Consider the following 23,490-nt stretch of genomic DNA (forward strand, 5'->3'; position numbering starts at 1 on the left):
GCTCTCAGAAGACTGAGTCAAGGACCTCATCGAACATTCGGCGGCCCGCCCTTATCCGGCGACGGGACCATCAACGAATTCGTCCTGGTTTGTCTTATCTCCGACGGAACCTTTCACTCTTTGTCTTTGATCCTCGCTGGCGGTTCGCAGGTTCTTCTTTCTCTCACTCTAGTGCTGGATTTGATTTAGGAATTGATTCTTTGGAACATATTTAGTGACTTTGATATAGGGGGGTTTTTATATGGCGATTTATCTGATTTCTAAGGCGGGATTTGATTTGGGGATAATGTGATTTTAAGGGTTTCATTGAATATATCTATAATTTATTGAAAATGTCTTTGCGTCAATATATGTCTGATTTCCTAAGTTCGAAGCCTATCATATGGTCTCGTGACGATTATTGTACGTATAGGGTGTTCTAGTTTGACTCTTATGAGACATCTTGATGATAGATAATCGTTTTCTTCTGCTTATGTTATGTCTGTATTCTTCTGTGTTATTTTTCTTTTATCACGTTTACAAGTTAGAAAAAAGAAATGCGGGGGTTAAATTTTAGCATTTGTTAACAGTTTCCTAATTTGCAGATAGATATGCCTCGTTTGAAATGATTTAGTGAATGAACAAATAAAAATCGAAGAGCGTTTTGAGACCAGTAGACCCGGAATCAAAACTGCCATCTATTTGCAGAACAATCTACCGATCGACGCTCAATCAGAACTTGTATTTATTTGTTAGATAAATTTAAGGAAATAATCTGTAAAAGCAAGGGAAAATGGTGGTTCTTCGTTCCCAAGCATGGGCGTACGTTCGAATCATCTCTGGCACGATTCTCGGCGGCGCTCTAGGGTTCTACGTCATGGACCGACTTGAAAAGAGCTACAAGGTCTGGTTTATTTACTTTTTTTTTTCCTCTTTTCAACTTTTTATTATATGTTTTTAAAGTTCCTGTTCGAATTTCTTTCACATGATTTTTCATTTTGGCTTCAGGAGAAAATGAATGAGAGGCTGAAAAAATACGAGCTCGAATTGATGAAGAAAGACGAGAACGCTTGTCGGCTTGAAGAATCTCTATAGCCTTTTTTTTTTTGTTGTCTGAAAAAAATGTGAGGAACCTAAATTATGATTTTTAGCATCTGCATTTTTGCTAAGCAGAACCTAGTGCTCGAGATTGATGATTGGACAACAAATAAAAGTACAGGCAAAGCCATTTCCTGAGTCCGTGAAATGGTGCTCTGACTTTTTTTTTTCTTCCTTCTACTGAATCCATTCATTTGGGTCCTCATGCTATTTTTTTTTTCTTTCTTCTCAAAATCTAACCCTGGTTTCTCACATCTGATATGCTCTTTATATCGTCCACTGTCAAAGTTACAATAATGCCCAAAGCATAGTGAAGCGTCGTTGAAGTCGCCCGAGTAAGCACTTTGCCATCCCCTTCAAGAATCACCTTCTCCAGCCCTCGATCCGAGCAACACAACTTTTCCGTTCATCAGCAAATTTCTCTCCTACCAACATTAGAGAACGAGACAGCGAGGTGAATCATTAAGGAGTTCAACAAGGTTAAAGTTGAATTTGCCGGCCATGGCAGTCGCCACCTAGAGAGCCCTCGCAAACGCACGAGAGCCAAAGAGATGACCTTTAGTTTAGACTCCCCAACTCACCCACACTAGGCACAATCAGCACTTTTCGAATCTTGGAAACTTAGCCCGAGTCGAAAGGCCCTCCGGGACAAGTCTTGCACAAAAATAGCTTCAATCTCTCGAAAATCTCGCTGAGTTCTCATCTCCAATAGCGGAGGTCGATAATTATCGATTGAGGCTGGTGAAACACCAATACCTTTCCATGGGGGGAGTCCGAAGTCTTGGGAGAATGATTCAAAAAATCAATGGAGGAGAGAAATACTTGGAGTTGAGCAAGTATTGACAACGCTAGCTTAAAAAAAAAAAAAAAAAAAAGGCCAATTTAATGCTCTCAAATCTTATGAATTTAAGATCACCTAAAGCTTGGGGTTAAGCAATGAGAGCCACATCTAACTGTCACATAACAATACCGACGGAGCCACATCTAATTTATGACACCATGCTCGAGACATTTTGACCGAGGCCATACATCAAACTGGCGTCACTTGCACCATGAACTTGAGAACTGCCAATTGAAACTCTATGGAATTATATGACAAACTGATTAAGTTATTTGGTTGGGATACTATATCCAACTTCACGAAGGTTCGGTCAAAATATGAGTAGGAAATAGTCGTTTTTTGTTAGAATGACAAGTAGTAGATGATATCCCAACGCGAAATAGACATTAAAGCATAAAAGTTACCTGGTTATTTGAAGTGACACTTCCGTTAGGTGATTTAGTGTCTTCTATTGCTTAACGGAAGTAAAATTTTCGATAGGCTTAATGGAAATATGAGTTTTCGTTAATTTTCATTAAGTAAAAAAAATTAAATTTAAATGGTAAATGAAGATGACTAAACTGTTAAAATTTTAAAATAAGGTGCTAATATGTAAAATGATTTTCATCTTTATTAGTAACTTTTTTATAGTAAAAACATTACAACAATATTATGAGTAAAACATTACAATAAGATTACATTTCATTAATAGTTCGTGTTTTAAAAGTTTATATCAAAGTTATCGACAAGAGAATGTGTAGAGATGATTCGTAGAGAATGTGAAGAGATGATTCGTAGAGAATGTGTTGTGATTATGAAAAATGACATCTAAATTGGTATATTTATAGTGTTTAATTTCCGAATAGGTTGAAAGTGTAAAAGTTGAATAAACTTTGGGTTCAAATGGTAATAAACGGTAACATTTTTATAGCCAAATGATGTCCAATAGTTACAAAAATGAATGACTGTGATTGAAGCTCTCGCCAACGTTACAATTCAAATTACAAACGGTAACAACAATTTTGTCTTCTTCCGAACTTGCCTATGCCACTTTCACTGGGTTCGGAACTATTTTTGGCATTTTCGTGGCACACGGAAGTTGGCATTTTTGCGAGGCAGAAGCTGACACGCGGAAGACTTCCTTCCGATAGCTTCCAACCGAATGTCCATGGTGAACTCTAACTCTAAAAGCATGGGCAATTAAAGCCATTTTTAATTATATATATAATACTCATCAATGTTGTTTGGATTTATGGTATATTTTTTTTAAAAAAAAGTGACATTACTTGTCCCTACTTTGAAATGATAAGTTTCTATGTCACGTTCACATTTTTCTCATACTAATGTCCCATATCTAAATTTTATACTAAAATGGGCATTGATAAAGAAACAAACTTAGAACGAGCATAAACACTAAAAAAAATAGACCATCGTGTCCAAATTTCCTATTTTTAACGTAGCAAATACATGTCGTTTCCATGTCCGATTAGGCCTAGTCACTCTATTTTATTTTTGGGAACACATTACTTTATTAATTTGAGCAATTTGTGTATACTTGGGAGTCCTCATTAATTACTTGGCCAACATGTGACTATAAGGGACGACCAAACTTCACAGGCTCCCCTCTGTCCAAAAAAAAAAAAAAAAAACTTTTGGTTTTCTTTCTTTAGATCTAGATCTACTATTTTTCTCCCCTGGGGCCGATTTCGGCCGCGCCTGGACGTCTCTCGGTCCCGGGGGAGGAGGTGCCAATCGTTACCGGAGGTAGAAAGACGACAACGAAGCTTGGCGGTGTTTCTGCATGTTTGTCGACGATGGTTTTGTGCCGTGGCTCGTCAACTATGGTAGTTGTGCAGTGTGGGTCTTCGGTGACAGCGCCGACGATGCCGTTGCGTGACTCCTCGATGACGGCGTCGGTGCGGCGACAATCCTCGGCGGCAGAGCTGTGGCGTAGCTTCCCAGAGCAGGCGACAGAGACTCTGTAGTGTGGTTTCGATGATGCTTTGGCGAGGCTTCTCGACAATGGGGACGATGTTGCTAAGCTTTTCGAGGTTGTCTATCAAACTTCGGTGACATATTTAATTTTTATTTCAGAGTTTTTTTTTTTTTTTTTTTTTTTAAGGATTTGTGACTCTTTTATTTTGTTGTTGCGTTTTGTTTGGCTTGGTTTATTTTGGAGACGGATTAGCCGTCTTCCACTATGCTGTTGTGGATTTCCTGTTATGTTTTGTTCTATATAGGTTGAAGAGAAATCTTCTTCGTGGTCATCGGACCGAGGTTGAGTGAATCTTTCCATCAACCAATTTTGGTTTTGTTGAAAGAGTCCTATGTGTGCTCGATTATTGTACTCGTCGTTCTTCCTCTTGTCGGAAGCATGCACAAAACGTGCGATTACCTTAACTTAGTGTTAGTTTCACTTCGACTTAAGTTTGAGATGTTCCATGTATTAAGGTGTTTTTCTCATATATTGATGGATTTTTACCCAATTTAATAAAAAAAAATCCGTGACATTAAAAAAAAAAAAAACTTCACAGAGGCTCCTATAAAGTATAAATACTCTTTAACTCAAAAGTTGAAAATCAACTTCGTAAAACTATATCAAAATGAATTAATCAAACCCTAGACTCTCTCTCGTTCACTCCTTACTTTATCTGTCTAAAATCTAGAGAAGAGTCTAAACTAGGAGACCAATCACCTCACACTTAGTAATCAGATTTACGTTTAGCTCCATAGAGCGCGTCATGTAAAATCTATAAACATTCCTATGATCTTTCTCTAGTTTAGGTGATTTTAGACAAAAATCACGTTCAAACGATCAAGATCGAGGATTCTATCATTGTTGGTCCCACCTTCAATTATAGTCCGTCTTAGATCATGTGTTATATCAAATGTTAAATGAAAAACGAATTAACAAGTATATGTATAATTATTTTTAGAATAAACATAATGACATAAAATATCATTAGAATAGTTTCAAAAATATCATAGTCCATTAACTTTAATATTTTGTTTCAATTAGTATTAGTGCTTTTGACAACCTATCTATATTAATTTTACTAGAACCGAATGTTAATTTGGTAAATAATAATTTTGAACAATTAATAAAACAATGATAATGTACGAAATGGGTATACAGGTCAGCATTCATACCCGTTTATACAATTATGTACAAAGTTCGTAAGCCACAAACTTACAACTAATACACTAACTACGAGTGCGGGTGTGTACGTGGAACAATGACCGTTGTTATTATATTTATAACCTTCCCTCATCGTCCTTACCCAATTATTAATATTAGAAATGTATTAATTTTTTTTTTTGCTCAACTATAAATATATTAAGTTGTTGTAGGTATTTGTTAGTTATCATTTTATGTTGTTTCTTTCTACCATTATATTCATCATTTTATTCTCTAGAAATGCCGGCGAAAATCCATGAAAGTCTCCGGGAAATTCGTTGCCAGAGGGACAACGGCGGACAACAGGGAAGAAGCTTGTTTCGTTGTGTTTTGTCGCTGGAAAATCGGCGAAACGACACGCCGTTTACTTGAAAAACGACCGCCCAATGTCGTTGAAGTCTCAGTATAAAAGCCCCTTTTTGTCGCTGAATGTCGTCGAATGTCGGGCGAAAAGAAAAAAAAACAGAGTTCAAAATCCTGGGCAATCGGCGAAGAAGATGAAGTTTTACCTGGGAATTTCCTGGACAATCGGCGACTTTCCTCGTTTTCGTCACACCGAAGTTCAAAATCAGCATTTGTTCGACGAAAATCGGTCGAGTATGTGGAACCTCGTTTTCAATGTTTGCTTCAATGGAGTTTTTCTTTATTTCATTCAACCAAGCGAAGAAGAAGATAGAAGAATAAGGGGGAAGAGAGAGAAATTGTGGTTCAACTAAATTTATTAACCCTATCTCTCTATTTTTTTTTAACACCCTATCTCCTACGGTCAATTTTTTTTTTTGAAGGAAAACCGAGAATTTCATTAGAAAGAAGTGATTACAATCACTAATGCATACTTTGAAAGTCCCAATACAGAGATGCTTATGATCTCGGACTGAATCGAACCCATCGATATGAACATATGAAAGCGATCATGGGGTTTAAACGTGGCCTGGAATCCAACAATGGGAAACCAACAAAGCACACAACTAATCGAGCACAACATCGGCTCTTTGACAAAAACCTCTATGGTTGATAGGCAAACCCGAACAACCAAGAGCAAAAGACCTCGAAAGAGAGTCTCAAACCTGCATAAACGCATGTCTAACAGGAAATCCATTACGGAAGGCTGAACGATGGCTAATCCAACTTCAGAAACCAGACAGATACTGCAAAAAGCAAAAAAAAAAAAAAAACAGAGAAATTACAAACCAAAATCAAACACAAAACACACCACCCACAGAACCAAACGTAACCAAGACTCGGCAAGCATCAACGACTCGAACCCACGGCGCGGAGCACCTCCAGAGAGCGACAACGATGGAAACGCGGAGAGCCGGGAAGATGAGGGGCTGGAGCAGAGGATCTTGACGGACGAGTGGACGCGGCCAAGGAACCAAGGCAACGGCGGAACTGGATGCAGATCTGACGGGAGAGCTGCGAGACCACATCGGAGGCCGGCGTGAGAGGAAGCCAGCGGGAAGGAAATGAGAGGGTCGCTGGGGGAAAGGTCCACGGCGGAGACGATGACGACGCCGACCGAAGAAAATGGGAGGCACCGAAAGAGCGGAGGCACGCAAAGAATGAAGGCACGCAAAGAGCGTATCGTCCTCCCCTCCGGGTCGGAGCCGAGCCGAGCCGATGGATTGCTCAGCGCCGGCAACCGAAGCCCAGAGGGGCGGCGGCAATAAATTTTAGGGTTCTCTCAGAGCGTTTTTTTTTTTATTATTATTTAACTTTTCTTTCTTTCTCATCTCCTACGGTCAATTAGAAGTCTAAAACAATAAAAATAATAATAATAATAATATATACAATCCACTCTCTCTTCCATTGTTGTATTTTACCGATTTTACCTTTAGGCCTCACTGTATATATAAGTGTTATTTGTTGTTCTTTACATATAAGTCTACATCCATTATTAATATTTAAATTCATTGGAACATTTTTATTACAAGTTTAAAGAGTATGATTATTGCTATATATCAGAATTTTTTTTATAGTTGGAATATTGAGCAAATAGTTGTCGACTATTTAATTGCTTGGAATAACTATTTTACTTAGGTTAAAAAATAACAATGAATTTTCACATTATTCTACAAATAACAAAATACACTACATATAAATAAATAAAATTAAAATTGTATAATACGCATATGTATATATTTTTAATATATTATACAACATTATTTCCGTTCGGTTTTCCGTCGGCACGTCGGTTTTCCATCGAAAACGGCATTTGAAAACGGTATTTCACTTGCCCTTGTTCACAATTTTTCCGTTGGGTTTTCCATCGGCTTGACGACTTTTCGTAAATCAGGAGACTCGAAACGGCAACGAAAACGACATTTTTTTTCTTGGTTATTTTACGATTTCTTCCATTTAATAATATTATATTTTTTTTGAGAAATTGCCCCATTTACCACCAATTTCACAACATTTTCCCACTTTCCACCAAAAGACAAATTTTTCCCAAAATGCCACTAAGATGTCTATGTCAACAATGTTGACATCTCATAGTGAAGGGCAAAAATAAATGTCAACATTGTTGACATAGATGGTGACATTTTGGGAAAAATTAGTCTTTTGGTGGAAAATGAGAAAATATTATGAAATTGGTGGTACATAGGGCAATTTCTCTATTTTTTTTCCCCGTGACATGTCACATGACTCGTGATTGATAAGAAATTGATTCCAAAATTCTCATGATATCAAATACAAGTGCATTTGGTATCAAATATCAATATATCCAATTTGATTTTTTTTTTTTTTTTTTTGGTACAACACACCACTACGTGGGATCAATGATTTCATCTAGTCATAAAATATATAATTATTTAACGTGCCAACCATAATTAAACAAAAGAAGATTGCCTTTTTTAGGTGAATAGCCTAATCGTTTAATTTTTCTCATTAAAATAAAGTCTTTATGTACAAAATAGTCAGACATAACAACAAATTATAGAAGCAAAATATCATCCTAATGATAATTATCTTATCATAAAATCAAAACACTGGGTACACTCAAGACCCTACCCACCACAAGTATGGTCTTACCCGCATAAATAAATAATGGGTATGATACGAATAATATATTATCATTAAAAATTATATTGGGTATGCATAGTGTATGATTTTTAAGTATCATACTCAAGAGTCAAGACCTTAACCGTTTGAAATTATTACTATATTTATGAATTTTTAAGCAAATTTTAGTATGCGTATTTATTAATTTAAGTATTTTTTTTACATTTGTTTGTTTTTTATTTAAATATTTTTAAATTAGTTTACTTTTATCAACAAATTTAATATCAAATGGGTAAAAAATACCCATAAATTACCATGTACCCTCTAAGGTTTTACTCAAACCCATTAAAAATAAATGAGTATGTGTAGGGTGTGAATTTTTTTTTTTAAATCGTTGGTAGAGTATGATTTTGTAAGACCATATCCATTGTCATCTCTATCCGTACCCGTTAATTTGTTTTTCTAATAGGCCGGATAACGGGTATACCCGCTGAGTAACAGGTGTCAAAAGGTGTGTACCCAATTAACCGTTAACCCGTTACACTAATTTTTTTTAAATTTTAAAAAAGAAAAAAAAGTCATATATCAAAATTAAATAACATCTTCATAACCACTATATATAGTCACAATATACATATCTATATATAACTACACAATATAATACATATACAAAGCACATCATAAATATATATAACACACAATATATACATATATATACACAGTATAATACACACACACATATATATATATATAATTATACGGATTGAAATAAAATGTTTTTAAGTCACAAAAGTATTACATTATTAAATTTTTATATGTATTAATAATTTTTTTATTGTAACGAGTCAGGTTAACGAGTTAATGGGGACGGTATGAAATATTCGTTATCCATACCCGTATTCATACTCGCTTAGTTGTTAGTGGGTGATACCTATTAATCCGTTTTAAACGGATTAACGGTTTTAAACGGATTAACGGATTTCGATATTAATGTCATTCTTAGTTACGGAGACATGAAATTTTTAATAAATCCTTTTAGCATTGCGAAAAAAAAACACCGATGTAGAGTCCAATTATATAAAAAAATATATTTTTTACAGAAATAAATATAAAAAACTGTAAGGCATGATAAAATAATAAAATGCTAATAGGTTGATTCCTAAAAAAAAAAAAAAAAAAAACGAAGGGTAAATTAGTGATACGAAAAAAATAAGCAAGGGTAGAATCGGAAAGAGCGAAAAAGCAGGCTATAAAAGATAGACCTTTTCGACCCACAGCCTCTCTTCTTCAACTCCACGGCGCAGATCCGAGGAGTTTTACAAACCCTAGTTCACAAATCTAAAACACTCTCTTTCTCTCTCCATCTCTTCGAATCTCTCACTCTCTCTAGCTCGCAGGTATATTGATATCTTACCCTCTCTCTATGTATATGTGTATACTCGTATGTTTGTATATTCTCTGCGTTTTATCTCTCTGGATTCTGTGTTCGATCTAGGTTTGTAACATCTGATGTTAAATTTTTTCTATTTTTACTATGCCGCACGTATGGTTATTGAAATTATTACAAGTAGGATAATGAATTGTCTTTCGACGGGTATTCTTTTGCGATGTTGTTTGCAAGTTCAGAAAGCTGGGTTGTTTTTTGCTTTTGTTTTCTTTCTTTTTGAGCTAATCGATCTAGGTTTGTTTTCCTTCTAATTGTTCTGTAAATTATAAATCTTCTTCCGAGGCTTTCAAGGTTTGATCAGCGTATAGGAGAAGTTGGCTATACTGTATTCCTTTTTTTGGTTAATAAACTCTTATGTACATACAAATATTCAGATGGTCGTCATATTTCATGCTACTAGGCTATAGTTTCATATCTTGTCCCTTGTATAAAATTGTAGTAGTTAATAGCCATCACCTGAAGAAGATTTATTTTTAATTAATTATTTATCTTGCTATATGTCAATTTCCAAGAGGCCTTAACAGAAATTTTTAAATATATATTCAGGCAGATTTGTGTATGAAGGTCTGGGGTCTTAGTAGGCTGTAAATTGATTCTGGGGAGAGTGGGTATTGTTGGGTTTGTTGCCAGGGATTTATGCCTATTGTGGTAGATAAACGCTAGCCCTCTAAGGTATCTCTCCAGAAAATAAAACAGGAGTTTAATACTTGTGTGCTAAAACCTGTGGTCTGCAAGCTTGGCTCTTCTGTAACATTTTTTTTTGCTGATAATAAATTACGATATCTGTGTGTATTTTAAGTGCCTAGTTTAAACGTCGTAAGCATATTACATTGGATAGTGTTGATGGTACATATTTAATAAGTGTGTGGGTGAAAGAGGTTTGTTTGCATGGATTTTTGGCCAAAAGTTGCAGATACACTTAATACTTGCTAATATCTGTTGTCTTTGCTCTCTTCTGCCACATGTTTATGTCGACTAGACTGACTTTGCATTATGTTTGATGTTTAAATATTGAAAGCCTATAATTTGGTCTTGTTGGTGTAATTTTTTTTTTATGGGGAAGTGGTTAATAGGGGTTTGTTTGCAAGGCTTTTCGGTCAAAATTGCAGATAGATACCTTCCATCTATATCTTCTCCGGAAATTAAAACAGGAGTTTAATACTTGTATGCTAATACCTGTGGTCTGCAAGCTTGGCTCTTCTGTCACAGTTTTTTCCCAAGTAATATAGAATGAGATCTAAACTTGGGAATTCTTTGCATTATTATGTCTGATTTACTGGGTACATCGTGGTCTGTGTTGATTGTATATAGTTAGGGGAGTAGACAAAAGTTTGTTTGTTTGCCCGTATTTTTTTTTTAATATTACACGTCCTACATGTCTTCTCCAAAAAGTAAAACCTGACTTTTGTTCTTGTTGTCTGATTTATATGGTATTCAAGTCCGACTCTTATGTAACATCGTTTTGAAAAAGTGTCTGATTTATACGGTGTTAAAGTCTGGCTTTTATGTAACATTTTTGAAAAAGTAGTTATGTCTGCTGATATCTGTAAATTATGATGAGTTGTTAATTCTTTAGGATCCCTTAATTCTTTTTTACACTTTACAACAAGTTGAATAAACTGACTCGTTTCAAAATTTTCAGTGCATATTTATTCAGTAGAGTTGTACTGTACTAATGGTTTTCCATCGATACAGATATGGCTGATGCTCCTCAAGCTCCCGAAGGATCTTTTGACACTCGTCAATTCGATGCTAAGATGAGCGAGATGTATGCTTTTTTTTTTCTTTTCTGTTCTCATTAGTCTTCAGTTTTCTATGATTATACAGTTTCATTTATGTTCTGAGTCTCTAACTGTTGGAATGAATTATTTTAGAAACCAATTTGAGAACGAATACTTCACGGCATATGACAAGGTCTTTGATAGTTTTGACTCCATGAAACTGTCTGAAAACCTTCTGAGGGGCATTTATGCATATGGTAAGCCATCCTGATTTTTATTAAACATTTTTTTTTCCTGTTAATTTGATTAATTTGACACTGTTTTCAGTTCTGTAAAATCATCATTCTGTCTTTTGGATGGCTGTACTCTTTAGGTTTTGAGAAGCCCTCCGCAATTCAGCAGCGTGGAATCGTTCCTTTCACCGAGGGTCTGGATGTGATTCAACAAGCTCAATCTGGAACCGGGAAAACCGCCACCTTCTGCTCTGGTATTCTGCAGAACCTCGACTATGCCGTGGTTCAATGCCAGGCTTTGGTCTTGGCTCCCACTAGGGAGCTCGCCCAGCAGATCGAGAAGGTCATGCGAGCACTCGGAGACTATCTTGGCGTGAAAGTCCACGCTTGTGTCGGTGGAACCAGCGTCCGCGACGATCAGCGTATCCTTCAAGCTGGTGTGCACGTTGTCGTCGGAACCCCGGGCCGTGTCTTTGACATGCTGCGAAGGCAGTCGCTCCGCCCCGACTACATCAAGATGTTTGTCCTCGACGAAGCCGACGAAATGCTTTCTCGTGGTTTCAAGGATCAGGTTTGTCGTCTAACTTACCATCACCCCTTGGAATTTTGTACCATCTAACATAAGAGCTTATCGTTTTTGGCAGATCTACGACATCTTCCAGCTGCTTCCATCGAAGGTTCAGGTGGGCGTGTTCTCTGCCACGATGCCGCCGGAGGCTCTGGAGATCACGAGGAAGTTCATGGACAAGCCCGTGAGGATCTTGGTGAAGCGTGACGAGCTGACCCTCGAGGGTATCAAGCAGTTCCACGTGAACGTGGAGAGGGAAGAGTGGAAGCTCGACACGCTGTGCGACCTGTACGAGACTCTGGCGATCACGCAGAGCGTCATCTTTGTGAACACTCGCCGCAAGGTGGACTGGCTCACGGACAAGATGAGGAGCCGCGACCACACCGTCTCGGCCACCCACGGAGACATGGACCAGAACACCCGTGACATCATCATGAGGGAGTTCCGCTCCGGCTCGTCCCGAGTCCTCATCACCACCGACCTCTTGGCCCGTGGAATCGATGTCCAACAGGTTTCGCTCGTGATAAACTACGACCTCCCGACCCAGCCGGAGAACTACCTCCACCGTATCGGACGAAGCGGTCGGTTCGGGAGAAAGGGTGTTGCCATCAACTTTGTGACCAAGGAAGACGAGAAGATGCTCTTGGACATCCAGAAGTTTTACAATGCCGTCATCGAGGAGCTGCCCTCGAACGTGGCCGATCTTCTCTGAAAAAGGGATTCATTCGCTCTTTTTGATTCGTCCAGGGAGATTGGGTTTTTATTACTTTTGATTTTTAGTTATTTTGCAAGTACTATTTATTGCCCTATCATCTATCTTTCTTTTTTTCTTCTCATCCTAGAGTCTGCCCTAAGTTGGTGCCATTGAACATATTTGACCACTTAATGATATCCGTTGTGCTTCACTGCAATATAGGGATTGAGAGCGAATTGTCCTTGTGTTGCTCATTGCAGTGTGGTTTTGGGTCTTGTTATTGGAAATTTTGTTTTCCGTTTTAGGTTTTGTTTTGGTATTGTATGCCCTCTATTTTTTTCTTACCCTTTTGGACAAAATGATGATAAAAACAATGTTACTCTGGATTTATGTAGTGTTTAAACTGGTTTTATTTATTTATGTACTCTACTTATTATGGTTGGGAATTTTGGGATGGAATTTTATTATCGGAACATGGGATGGCAATTTCATGGTGCTATCTATAATGGATATTTTGTTACTATTATGAGATTATCTTTAAACTACGATCTCTTTAATATTTTTGGACCAAATTATTTTTGGACCAAATTCTAATGTGTCAAAATTAATCCAATGATTTCCTTGTATTTGTTTGTACAAAACTATTCTCAATGAAATATAAGTTTTTTTTATATTTAGTCTGTCTAATTTATTTATATTATTGTCAATAATTTATTTGATTTATTGACATTGTCAATATTATATATATTTAAGCAAACTAAACAAAAATCAACTACACATTCGAAATCAATCTCGTTTCGTGCTTCCCTCCGTATACATGATTTAAGTTTGTTTGTCATAGTTTTAACTTTAGGGTTCAAGGTCGGGTTTTGATTTTTTTTGTCCTTTTGGACTGAGAAGAAGAAGAAGAAGAAGAAATCATGACGGAGAAGAATAGGAATTGATATGGAGGCGAAGAGAGAGAGAGAGAGAGAGAGAGAGAGAGAGCAATTTATGTTCAAATCAACGTGTTTCACGATTCCACTCCCTCTAAACCCTCATATATACTTAATAATTTGGGAAATCTGAAAAAAAAAAAAAAATTTGATTTTAATAATCTCGAAATTCGTTTGTTGAAGAATTATTGACATGCATATCATTTATTGACAACGATGTCAATAAATCTTCAAAGAATTTTCCAGAATCGTTTGAAGATTTATTGACATTGATGTCAATAAAAAAGACAAAATGTCAATAAATGCTAAAAACGAATTTCCATTTTTTTTTTCAAAATTTCCAATTTTTTTTTTAACTTCACGTACCAAACGAAAATGATCTCTAACTTTGTTTTTGTGACCATTAAGTAAATAATAAAATTAAATATAAAATAAAATAAAATGATATTTCATTGAGGGTATTTTGTTTTTGTACTTACATATATATGGAAGTCATATTTTTGGATTAATTTTGACTTATTAAATTTTGGTCCTAGAGTATTGAAGAAGTTATAGTTTATGAATAATCCCTACTACTATTCATTTGCTTGTCCGTAATTTGGATGATACAATGTGTCTTTTGCATCCTTGTGTTTATTTGGCATACGTGGTTTGATACATTTTCAATAGGGATTCAATATGAATGCTGGTTACATTCTCAGTAATACAGCATTTTTATTATTAACATTATGGACTAATATACTCTCACTCGGCACATTTTAGTCCCAAGTCCCAACTTACATTTCTCTCGTCTAACTTCAAATATTCCATCGTTTTTCTATCTTACTCTAACTATTTTTACACACGTTGAAGGTTTGTTGAAAACACATTGAAATTTATCAAATTATGACTAAAGTTAAGGAATACACCATTTAAACCCCTCTTATAAAAAAAACAAAAGAATATGGGCGACAACATTGCTCTTTATTTAGCTAAAAATGGAAATATTTACTAATATACAAAAACCTTAAATTTTTTTAAAGGGAGACACATAAAATTCTCGTTAGAGCTAGTTAAATCAGCCAAAAGAACCCCTCTTATAAAAAAGAACAAAAGAATATGGGCGACAACATTGCTCTTTATTTAGCTAAAAATGGAAACATTGACTAATATACAAAAACATTAAAATTTTTAAAGGGGAACACATAACTTCTCGTTAGAGCTATTTTTTTTTTTGAAGGCAGCTTTGCTGCAATGGAGATTGAACCCACGATCTCCACACAGGAGGTGGTGTGAAATTACCACTAGGCTATCCTAGGTACCACTCGTTAGAGCTAGTTAAATCAGCCAAAAGAACTCCTCTTATAAAAAAAAAAAGAATAAGGCGACAACATTGCTCTTTATTTAGCTAAAAATGGAAACATTGACTAACATACAAAAACCTTAACTTTTTAAAGGGAAACAAAGAACTTCTCGTTAGAACTAGTTAAATCAACCAAAAGAATACCTCTTATAAAAAAAAAAAAAATGGGCGACAACATTGCCCTTTATATAGCTAAACGAAATAAACCAATTATCAATCAACTTCATAATGCCTACAACTAATATACTACAACAAAAATATAGCATTTATAAGTAGGATTAAAAAAAGTCCATTTTGAAATAACAACTGTCGTCTCTAATAAGTTTCTCAAACCACTCTATATGACTAGGAGCGACTTATCGCTTCCCAATTATCTCGCACCATATAGCGTGAATTCATTTGGAAGCGGCATTTTGCTTCTAAATCACAGTTTGCATATTTTTAATTTACATTATGTTTTAATATTAAAAATTAATATCATGCATAAATTTAAAATTGAATAATATAAATAAAAAAAACTCCGATTCACTCGTACTAACACCAAAATTGACACATAAATTATATCATAAATCATAATGCCATACGAATGAATGTATATTAATAATAAAGTCACTAACTAATACCAACTTTTAGATTTGTTGCCCGGAATTATTCAACGAGATTTCTCACCGCATGTTGCAACTCGGTGATCTCAACCTCTTGGTCGCGTGATGGTAGTGATCCAATTTTAAAGTCACGAGTTTGAGAGGAACCCAAATGTTCCCTGGTATCACTATAACGTCCTCTTACAAATGACCTTTTTAAAGTATTGAAAAGTAACTTTTTATAATAATAAAACTAATGTTTAATCAAATCTTTCTAAAAAATAACGTTTTTTAAAATTTTAAACCATTATTTGAGATTATTTTCGTTATTAAAGAAATTGTAAACAATAACAAAGTTAATAGATCAAACACTGGAAAAGAATTAGAAAAATATAAATATAATTAAAAAAAAAACTAGTTTCGTGTTAAAAGACTTAGATAAGACCAAGGTTCTAAATGTCGGGTCGTGAGCGGTCGACGAAGACGTTGTCTATCGTTTCTTCGTGGAATGTCGTTTGACATTTGTTGAAACGGTGCACCGTTTCGCTCCAAAACGTGAGCAACCGATATTTTCTCTCTTTGCTGTCAGCATTAAAAAAAAAAAAATTCTTACCTTTTTCTTATTTATTCTCTCAATGTGTCAGAAGATATTATTTTACCTTTTTTTATGGGTAATTTAGCAAAATAGCCAAATCAAACCTTTAACATTGCTAAATAGCCAAGGTTTTGTAAATACTAAGTAAATAGCCAAATATCATTTAAGACACTTCTACATTTACTAAAAAGCCCAGGCATTTCCCGCCCATAAGCACACGGTTTACATAATAATAAAAAAAAGAGGTAACGTGTAAATGAGAATCAAGGAAATAATAACTGCAAATTAATTACCGATTATCTCTCCACCAATATTCAATCTGCCATTAAGAAAAAATCTCTGTTAATGTATCTTGATGCGTAGTAAAATGTAATCATGTTTCAGTGTTAATGTATGGGAAAAACCATTGTGAATGCGTTTAGAATTTTGGGTGTTTGGATGTTAGAATTAAAAAAATAGGTGTTGACATATTTTGCAGTAAATTTGAGTAAATATTGGGCAGTTTAAATTTTTGTCGTGTGTAAATCTTTATTTACACATATTTACACCGAGTATGTCAATCCTTGGATTTTACAACAATGTATGGTTGTTAATATCTGTAGTAAATGTGTGTAAATATTAAGTACTATTATATTTGGTTATCTGGAAGTGTTTATTTACGCATATTTACTGCATAAGTTGTCATAACCTTAACTTATTTACATATATTTAAATAATAAACGATACAATATATTTATGGCCGAAAATATCAGAAATAATCTATAAAAAGAAACAAATAAATTACAACTTCCACGTCCATTTGGTTCCTAAAATAAAAGGAATCATAAATTGACTAAATCATGTTCACACTTATATCAGGAAACAATTCAAAAAATTTCGGGAAAAAATTTAAAACGAAAATTCAAATATGTAATTTAAAATTCAAACGCACATGGGCAATTTTCGGAAATAAAAAAACCTATTATTGGGCCACGTTATCGGCATGGCTATTTACTTAGTATTTAGAAAACCTTGGCTAAATAGCAAATCATAAGGTTTGATTTGGCTATTTTGCTAATTTTTTGTTTTTTTATTTTTGTGCCCATTGTCTGCTTGCAAGAGTGTGTCTTGGAGAGACTTAGATAGGTTAAGGCTTTACCTTTAATTTTTTTTTTTTGTTAACTGAATTTTTAGCTTTAAATACTAGTTACAAGTTGTAACTCACAACAATACCAAAATATGTACTCAAGCCTAATAAATAAGAGCACATATAAATAACTGAATAAAAGTAATTGATTTTTTTTTTAATATTAACCCACCATAAAAGCATAAACCAAACAATTGAACGACAAATGAAACCGTCATTTTTACAGTTAAACACATAAAAATTATTATAGGTATTAAACCCAAAACATTAATATACATATTACTCATAACAGAAAAATAAACATCAATACATATAAATCTATAGATATTAAATAGAATATATTTTTAAAGTTTAAAAATTCAAAAGATACATATATATAATTATGTATTATATTTTTAATATATTAAGCAACATTATTTCCGTACGTTTTTTCATCGGCATATCAGCTTTCCATAAAAAAAAACGGCATTTGAAAACGGTATTTTATTTGCCATTTTCCACATTTTTTTCGTTTGATTTTCCTTCGGCGTGTCGATTTTTCGTAAATCGAGAGGCTCGAAACGGCATCGAAAACGACATTTAAATCCTCGGATAAAATTACATATAGTTTCAAAACACATTATTAGATGCAATTTTATCCTCAAATTCTAAGTTTGGTTAAAGGGGAGCCCATCAGGTTTCCTTAGCCTAGGCCCGCTAGCTGACGAGCTGAATAATACGATAATCCTCGTCATTTCATGCTCTGCTTTCATGACCGTTCGATCCACTGTCATCCGACGGTAAAGCTCGCTCGAGAAAGAAGAGGAATAGCACCCCTGATTTTGACCTAGCTACTTAAAGCCAGTCATTTCAGACACAGATTTTTAATTCTACACTCTTCTCGTTCTCTCTCGTTCGTAAAAAATATAATTATAGTTCCTTTGTGTTTATGTTATGCTTATGAACAATACTGATTTCTCTCTACTCTTCTTTCATATCTGAACTGTTCTTTTGCTTGGCCATCGCAATGTAGTTCTTCAATAAATTCTCTTAACAATAATTTGATTGAGGAACGAAACCAATTCGGACTGAGATATTTATTTATTTTGTTTCTTTTTGCATATACTTACCGAAATTTAGGCTGAAGTACGTCTTCTTAGAATACATGATAAATTTAGGCTGAAGTAGGTCAGTATTAGTTACAGTAAAATGGTTGATTAAGAGGGTGGGGTTTGTTGAGTAGAGTTCCATTATAGTCCAAACGAGGATGATATTAAGGTTAACTGAGCTGTTAAGTTATGGATATCTCAGTACTATCTCTTCTTTGAAGTAAAAGATGATAGGCTTGTGATTTGCATATCTCTGGAGCCCTATTTTCCTTTTTTTTTTTGGATCATAGGGAGCTCTACACTTGTTCTCTTCACTTTTTCTTCTTCCAGTTGGCTATGAACAGATCAATAATTAGTTTCACTTTTTATTTATTTATTGGAGGGGTGAATTAAAAATGGTATTGTTTGCACGGCTTTTTTGGCCAAAGGTTGCAGATAATTACATCTTCTCCAGAAATTAAAAAAAAACAGGAGTTTAATACTTGTATGCTAATACCTGTGGTCTGCAAGCTTGGCTCTTCTGTCACATTTTATTTTACACATTATCTGTTATTTAGTGAAACTGTATTTCCTTTATTATGTGGTTTCCGGAAATTTGAGGTTTTTCATATGCTCTCGTGCTTATTATTGTATACTTGTGCTACACAAATTCTGGTTTATATGGTCTTCAAGTTTGGCTATTACATAACATCTTCTGATGTCTGTAATCTGATTCGTCATTATTCTGTATTGATTAAAGTTCATTAAACTGTCTCCGATCTAGATTCTACATAACATCTTCTATTTGGAGATTCTACATTAGACTTTAATAACATGAATCATCACCATTTATTTGGATTAATACGAGAAAATAAAATATCCTGGGAAAATCTGTAAACTATAGAAATAGTAAAGGCTTAAACTAAATATTCTAAAAATATAGTGAACAAGAAAACATAAATAGATTTTTTTTACATGGGTTGGAGATGAAAGGGTGAATAGACATAAGGTTTGAAATATAGTTTTTGATGGTGTTTTGAACCTTCTTGATTTATGAAAATCGAGATGTCGACGGAAAATCGAATGAAAAATAATGTGGTAAATGATAATTAAGATATAGTTTTTCATGGAAAATTGAATAGAAATAATATTATATAATATGTTAAATAATTATATATATATATATATTAAATTTTAAAAAATAATTACTACATTAATCTTTATTAAAATCGGTTGAATATAAACATGTAGTCAACGTTTTAATCATAGGTAAATAATGCAAGTTTAATACATGTTAACTTAATTTATTCCATAATATATATAAAAAGATTTTTGGTTAATTTCCTTTTATTATGCACTTGATATTAGATGTTAGAAAAGAAATTTTCGGTAATTGAGAAATGGGATAGTTATTTTTTCATGATTACCTATAATATTTTTGCACAGTCACTTATTATATTTTTGTATTAAATTTAATAATGAATTGCCTTTTAAATTTTCGTTTTGATCGCCAGCCATATAATGCATCTTGGATACATGTTAACTTGACCCCCTTTATTTTATAATTTTTTTTTGTAGTCCAATTAGTTGCGATATCAAGTTTTCTTAAGTTAATTTCAGTTAATTTTCGTTAATTTTACACGCGATGGTTTGGTTTGCTGAAATGTTGGGTAGTAGATGATTTTTATGATTTGTGTTACATAATGATATTTCCGATATTTTTTTAACCGTTTATTTTTGTAAATGACTAGATTACAAAATTTACCAAACGTTGACTATGTCTATATCTTTAAAATCATGTTTGAAATTGTTTATGTTGCTAAATCACCCTAAATTTTAACTGATATAACAAAAATTTACTGAAGTAATTTAAATATAAATTGAATTTAAAAACATATCTCAATAACGAGGGGAATGATAATCCAAAATAAAAGTGTCATCTATATTTGCGCCAATCCTAGTAAATGAATTGGGACGCTATGTGAATTCAGCAGCGGAGATGGTGGTGGAGGAAAGGAGTTTCGTGGTGGGGGAAGATTGAAGTTTTGTGGTGGTGGAGGAGTTGAGTTTCATGGTGGGGAGGAGGATACATTATTGGTGGATGAGAGTTTCGTAGTAGAGAGCATTGTTGTTGTCGATGTGTCTCATAGTATTACAACCTATTGCCATTCAATCCGAACGTATCACGAATTATCGATTCACGAGTTGGGACCGAACCACGCCCCTCATTGGGTACAGATGGCATGTCGAAAACTCTTTTAGGCCGAATTTCAACACAACCACTATCACGGCTGCTGCGAATGGATCCAACCCCTAGAGAATCGAGCCATGATGGATTTTCATTTACTTCAAATATCAATTGTAATTTCTCCGTGTCATCTTCACTCTCGGTCCTTAAATATAAATAACCTTTCGGCATGTCATCATTGCTAATATCAACATGTTTCATTGCACCAGCCATCGCGTATGCAACACCAACGGTGTGTGTGGATGGTGATTTGCCCAAATTCGCGTGAATGATTTGCATCAAACTAGTGAAGTTAACTTCATACGGCACCATAATTCCGAAAGATCCATTCTCATAATACTGACCAGGTTCAATCGAAGGTCCACTATGCTTGAATTATAAATAAATAGCCGCCATCACTACATACAAAAAGCAGAGACAAAGTTATTATTTGTTGTCTTTAGATGTCAACAGTTGTCATCTATTGTTGGCATTAATGTCAACAAAGTTCATTATTTCTTGAATTCAAATGTCAACAGTTGATGACAATTGTCGATATCTAAAGTCAATAAACAATGAACTTCGTGAAAAAATCTTTAAACAAACCCAGATCAAATAGAACATTTAAACAACCTATAAATATGAGATAGAACTTTTAAACCACGAAATTTTTTGAAAAGGCAAAAACAACGAACCTTGATCTTTAGTTTGACTGAAGATTTGGCATCGAAGCTTGGGCGAGGACCTTGTGCACGGAGCGCGGGTGAATTCTTCGGGCTGAACTTGGACGAGTGTTTCATTGACGGCAATTTTAGAGCTTGGGTCATGGTTCAGAAGTCTAGGGTTTCAAAGCTTGAGTGGGGGTTTCATGGGTGAGCTTGGATGGGATTTACAGGAGAGAGAGAGAGAGAGAGAGAGAGAGAGAGAGAGAGAGAGAGAGAGAGAGAGAGAGAGAGAGAGAGAGAGAGAGAGTTTTAGTCTTAAAGAGAGCGTGAAAAGACTTGGTGTGGGATGGTGTGAGATCGTAAGAAAAATTATAGTTGATGATAAAATTATATTTGTACAAGTGATTTACTAGTATTTTTGATCAAATTAAATTTTTAATAGAAAATTGAAAAAATTTTATCAAATGACACTACTTAAACAAATTTCTCAAAATTTTGAGTGTCTTTTTATTTATATTTTTTTCAAAGGGACTTTTTGTTAGATGATATTGAATAAATAGGAATATGGAGATACAAAGCTTCATCTAGAACGACTTTGGCCCAAATAAGTCTAGTCGGCACAGGGCAATCAACAAGGAGGTGATCTCGGGTTTCAAAAAGCTGAGAGACACATGATGCAACGGAGAGACATATAAGATCAAGTGTTAGCTGTCCCAAACTTGTCAACTGACAAATAAATTAATTTTACATTAGGACGTCAAGATACCGAAGTGACGTCTTAGCAAACCTACGAGGATCCCATGTATTACTTTTTTCGTTGTCAATTGCTTTGGCGATCATGGTACTTAACATGATATCAGAGCTGACACCAAAACCAGCTAACAATCAGAGGTGAAAAAAACAGAAGTGGTAACCTTTGGGGGCAATGAGGCTATAAAAGTGAAAGGTAAACTAGTGATACGAAAAAAATAAGAAAGGGTAGAATCGGAAAGAGCGAAAAAGCATGATATAAAATATAGGACCTTTTCGACCCACTTCTTCAACTCCACGGCGCAGATCCGAGGAGTTTTACAAACCTTAGTTCACAATTCTAAATCCTCGTTTGAAATGATTTAGTGAATAAACAAATAAAAATCGAAGAGCGTTTTGAGACCAGTAGGCCCGGTATCAAAACTGCCATCTATTTGCAGAACAGTCTACCGATCGACGCTCAATCAGAACTTGTATTTATTTGTTGGATAAATTTAAGGAAATAATCTGTAAAAGCAAAGGAAAATGGTGGTTCTTCGTTCCCAAGCATGGGCGTACGTTCGAATCATCTCTGGTACGATTCTCGGCGGCGCTCTAGGGTTCTACGTCATGGACCGACTTGAAAAGAGCTACAAGGTCTGGTTTATTTACTTTTTTTTTTTTTTTTTTTTTTTTTTTGCACTTTTCAACTTTTTATTAAATGTTTCGAATTTCTTTCACATGATTTTTCATTTTGGTTTCAGGAGAAAATGAATGAGAGACTGAAAAAATACGAGCTCGAATTGATGAAGAAAGACGAGAACGCTTGTCGGCTTGAAGAATCTCTATAGCTTTGTTGTGGCTGTTTGAAATAAATGTGAGGAACCTAAACTATGATTTTTAGCATCTGCATTTTTGCTAAGCAGAACCTAGTGCTCGAGATTGATGATTAGACAACAAATAAATGTACAGCCAAATCCATTTCCTGAGTCCGTGAAATGGTGCTCTGACTTTTTTTTTTCTTCCTTCTAATGAATCCATTCATTTGGGTCCTCATGCTAATTTTTTTTCGTTCTTCTCAAAATCTAACCCTGGTTTTTCACATCTGATATAGTCTTTATATCGTCCACTGTCAAAGTTACAATAATGCCCAAAGCATAGTGAAGCGTCGTTGAAGTCACCCGAGTAAGCACTAGACTTTCCGTATCGACATAGGCAGAGAAAGAGAGAATGATAGTAAGGTTAATTGAGCTGCTAAGTTATGGATATCTCAGTCCTATCTCTTCTTTGAAGTAAAAGATGATAGGCTTGTGATTTGCGTATCTCTGGAGAGCCCTATTTTCCTGTTTTTTTTTTTTTTTTTTGGATCATAGGGAGCTCTACACTTGTTCTCTTCACTTTTTCTTCTTCCAGTTTGCTATGAACAGATCAATAATTAGTTTCTCTTTTTATTTATTTATTGGAGGAATGAATTAAAAA

General features: G+C 34.7%; 3 protein-coding genes across 7 annotated transcripts; all 3 read left to right on the forward strand.

The window, feature by feature from the left end:
* LOC149385734 (uncharacterized) lies at positions 1-1,405 on the forward strand. 2 transcript variants are annotated; one of them, XM_089624866.1, is made up of 3 exons: positions 1-150; positions 736-883; positions 988-1,405. In XM_089624866.1, the coding sequence occupies exons 2-3, from the start codon at positions 773-775 to the stop codon at positions 1,072-1,074; spliced, it is 198 nt and encodes a 65-aa protein (XP_089480992.1). In that variant the 5' UTR covers positions 1-150; positions 736-772; the 3' UTR covers positions 1,075-1,405. The 2 variants fall into 2 exon arrangements, with proteins under 2 accessions (XP_089480992.1, XP_089480993.1); XM_089624867.1 differs by having other exon boundaries at positions 19-150; positions 747-883.
* LOC149385735 (uncharacterized) lies at positions 18-23,490 on the forward strand. 4 transcript variants are annotated; one of them, XM_089624862.1, is made up of 3 exons: positions 18-150; positions 22,473-22,668; positions 22,776-23,065. In XM_089624862.1, exons 2-3 carry the CDS (start codon positions 22,558-22,560, stop codon positions 22,860-22,862), a joined length of 198 nt encoding a protein of 65 aa, XP_089480988.1. In that variant the 5' UTR covers positions 18-150; positions 22,473-22,557; the 3' UTR covers positions 22,863-23,065. The 4 variants fall into 4 exon arrangements, with proteins under 4 accessions (XP_089480988.1, XP_089480990.1, XP_089480991.1 ...); XM_089624864.1 differs by having other exon boundaries at positions 23-150; positions 22,532-22,668; XM_089624865.1 differs by lacking the exon at positions 18-150 and adding an exon at positions 23,150-23,490 and having other exon boundaries at positions 22,139-22,668; positions 22,776-22,888.
* Positions 9,330-13,157, forward strand: LOC149385736 (eukaryotic initiation factor 4A-2-like). The gene is made up of 5 exons (XM_089624969.1): positions 9,330-9,475; positions 11,221-11,293; positions 11,400-11,503; positions 11,620-12,050; positions 12,124-13,157. The coding sequence occupies exons 2-5, from the start codon at positions 11,223-11,225 to the stop codon at positions 12,757-12,759; spliced, it is 1,242 nt and encodes a 413-aa protein (XP_089481095.1). The 5' UTR covers positions 9,330-9,475; positions 11,221-11,222; the 3' UTR covers positions 12,760-13,157.

This window comes from Urtica dioica, chromosome 9, assembly GCF_054948205.1.
Source record: "Urtica dioica subsp. dioica isolate 48M chromosome 9, U.dioica_male_clone48M_v1_H2, whole genome shotgun sequence".
Taxonomy (NCBI): domain Eukaryota; kingdom Viridiplantae; phylum Streptophyta; class Magnoliopsida; order Rosales; family Urticaceae; genus Urtica; species Urtica dioica.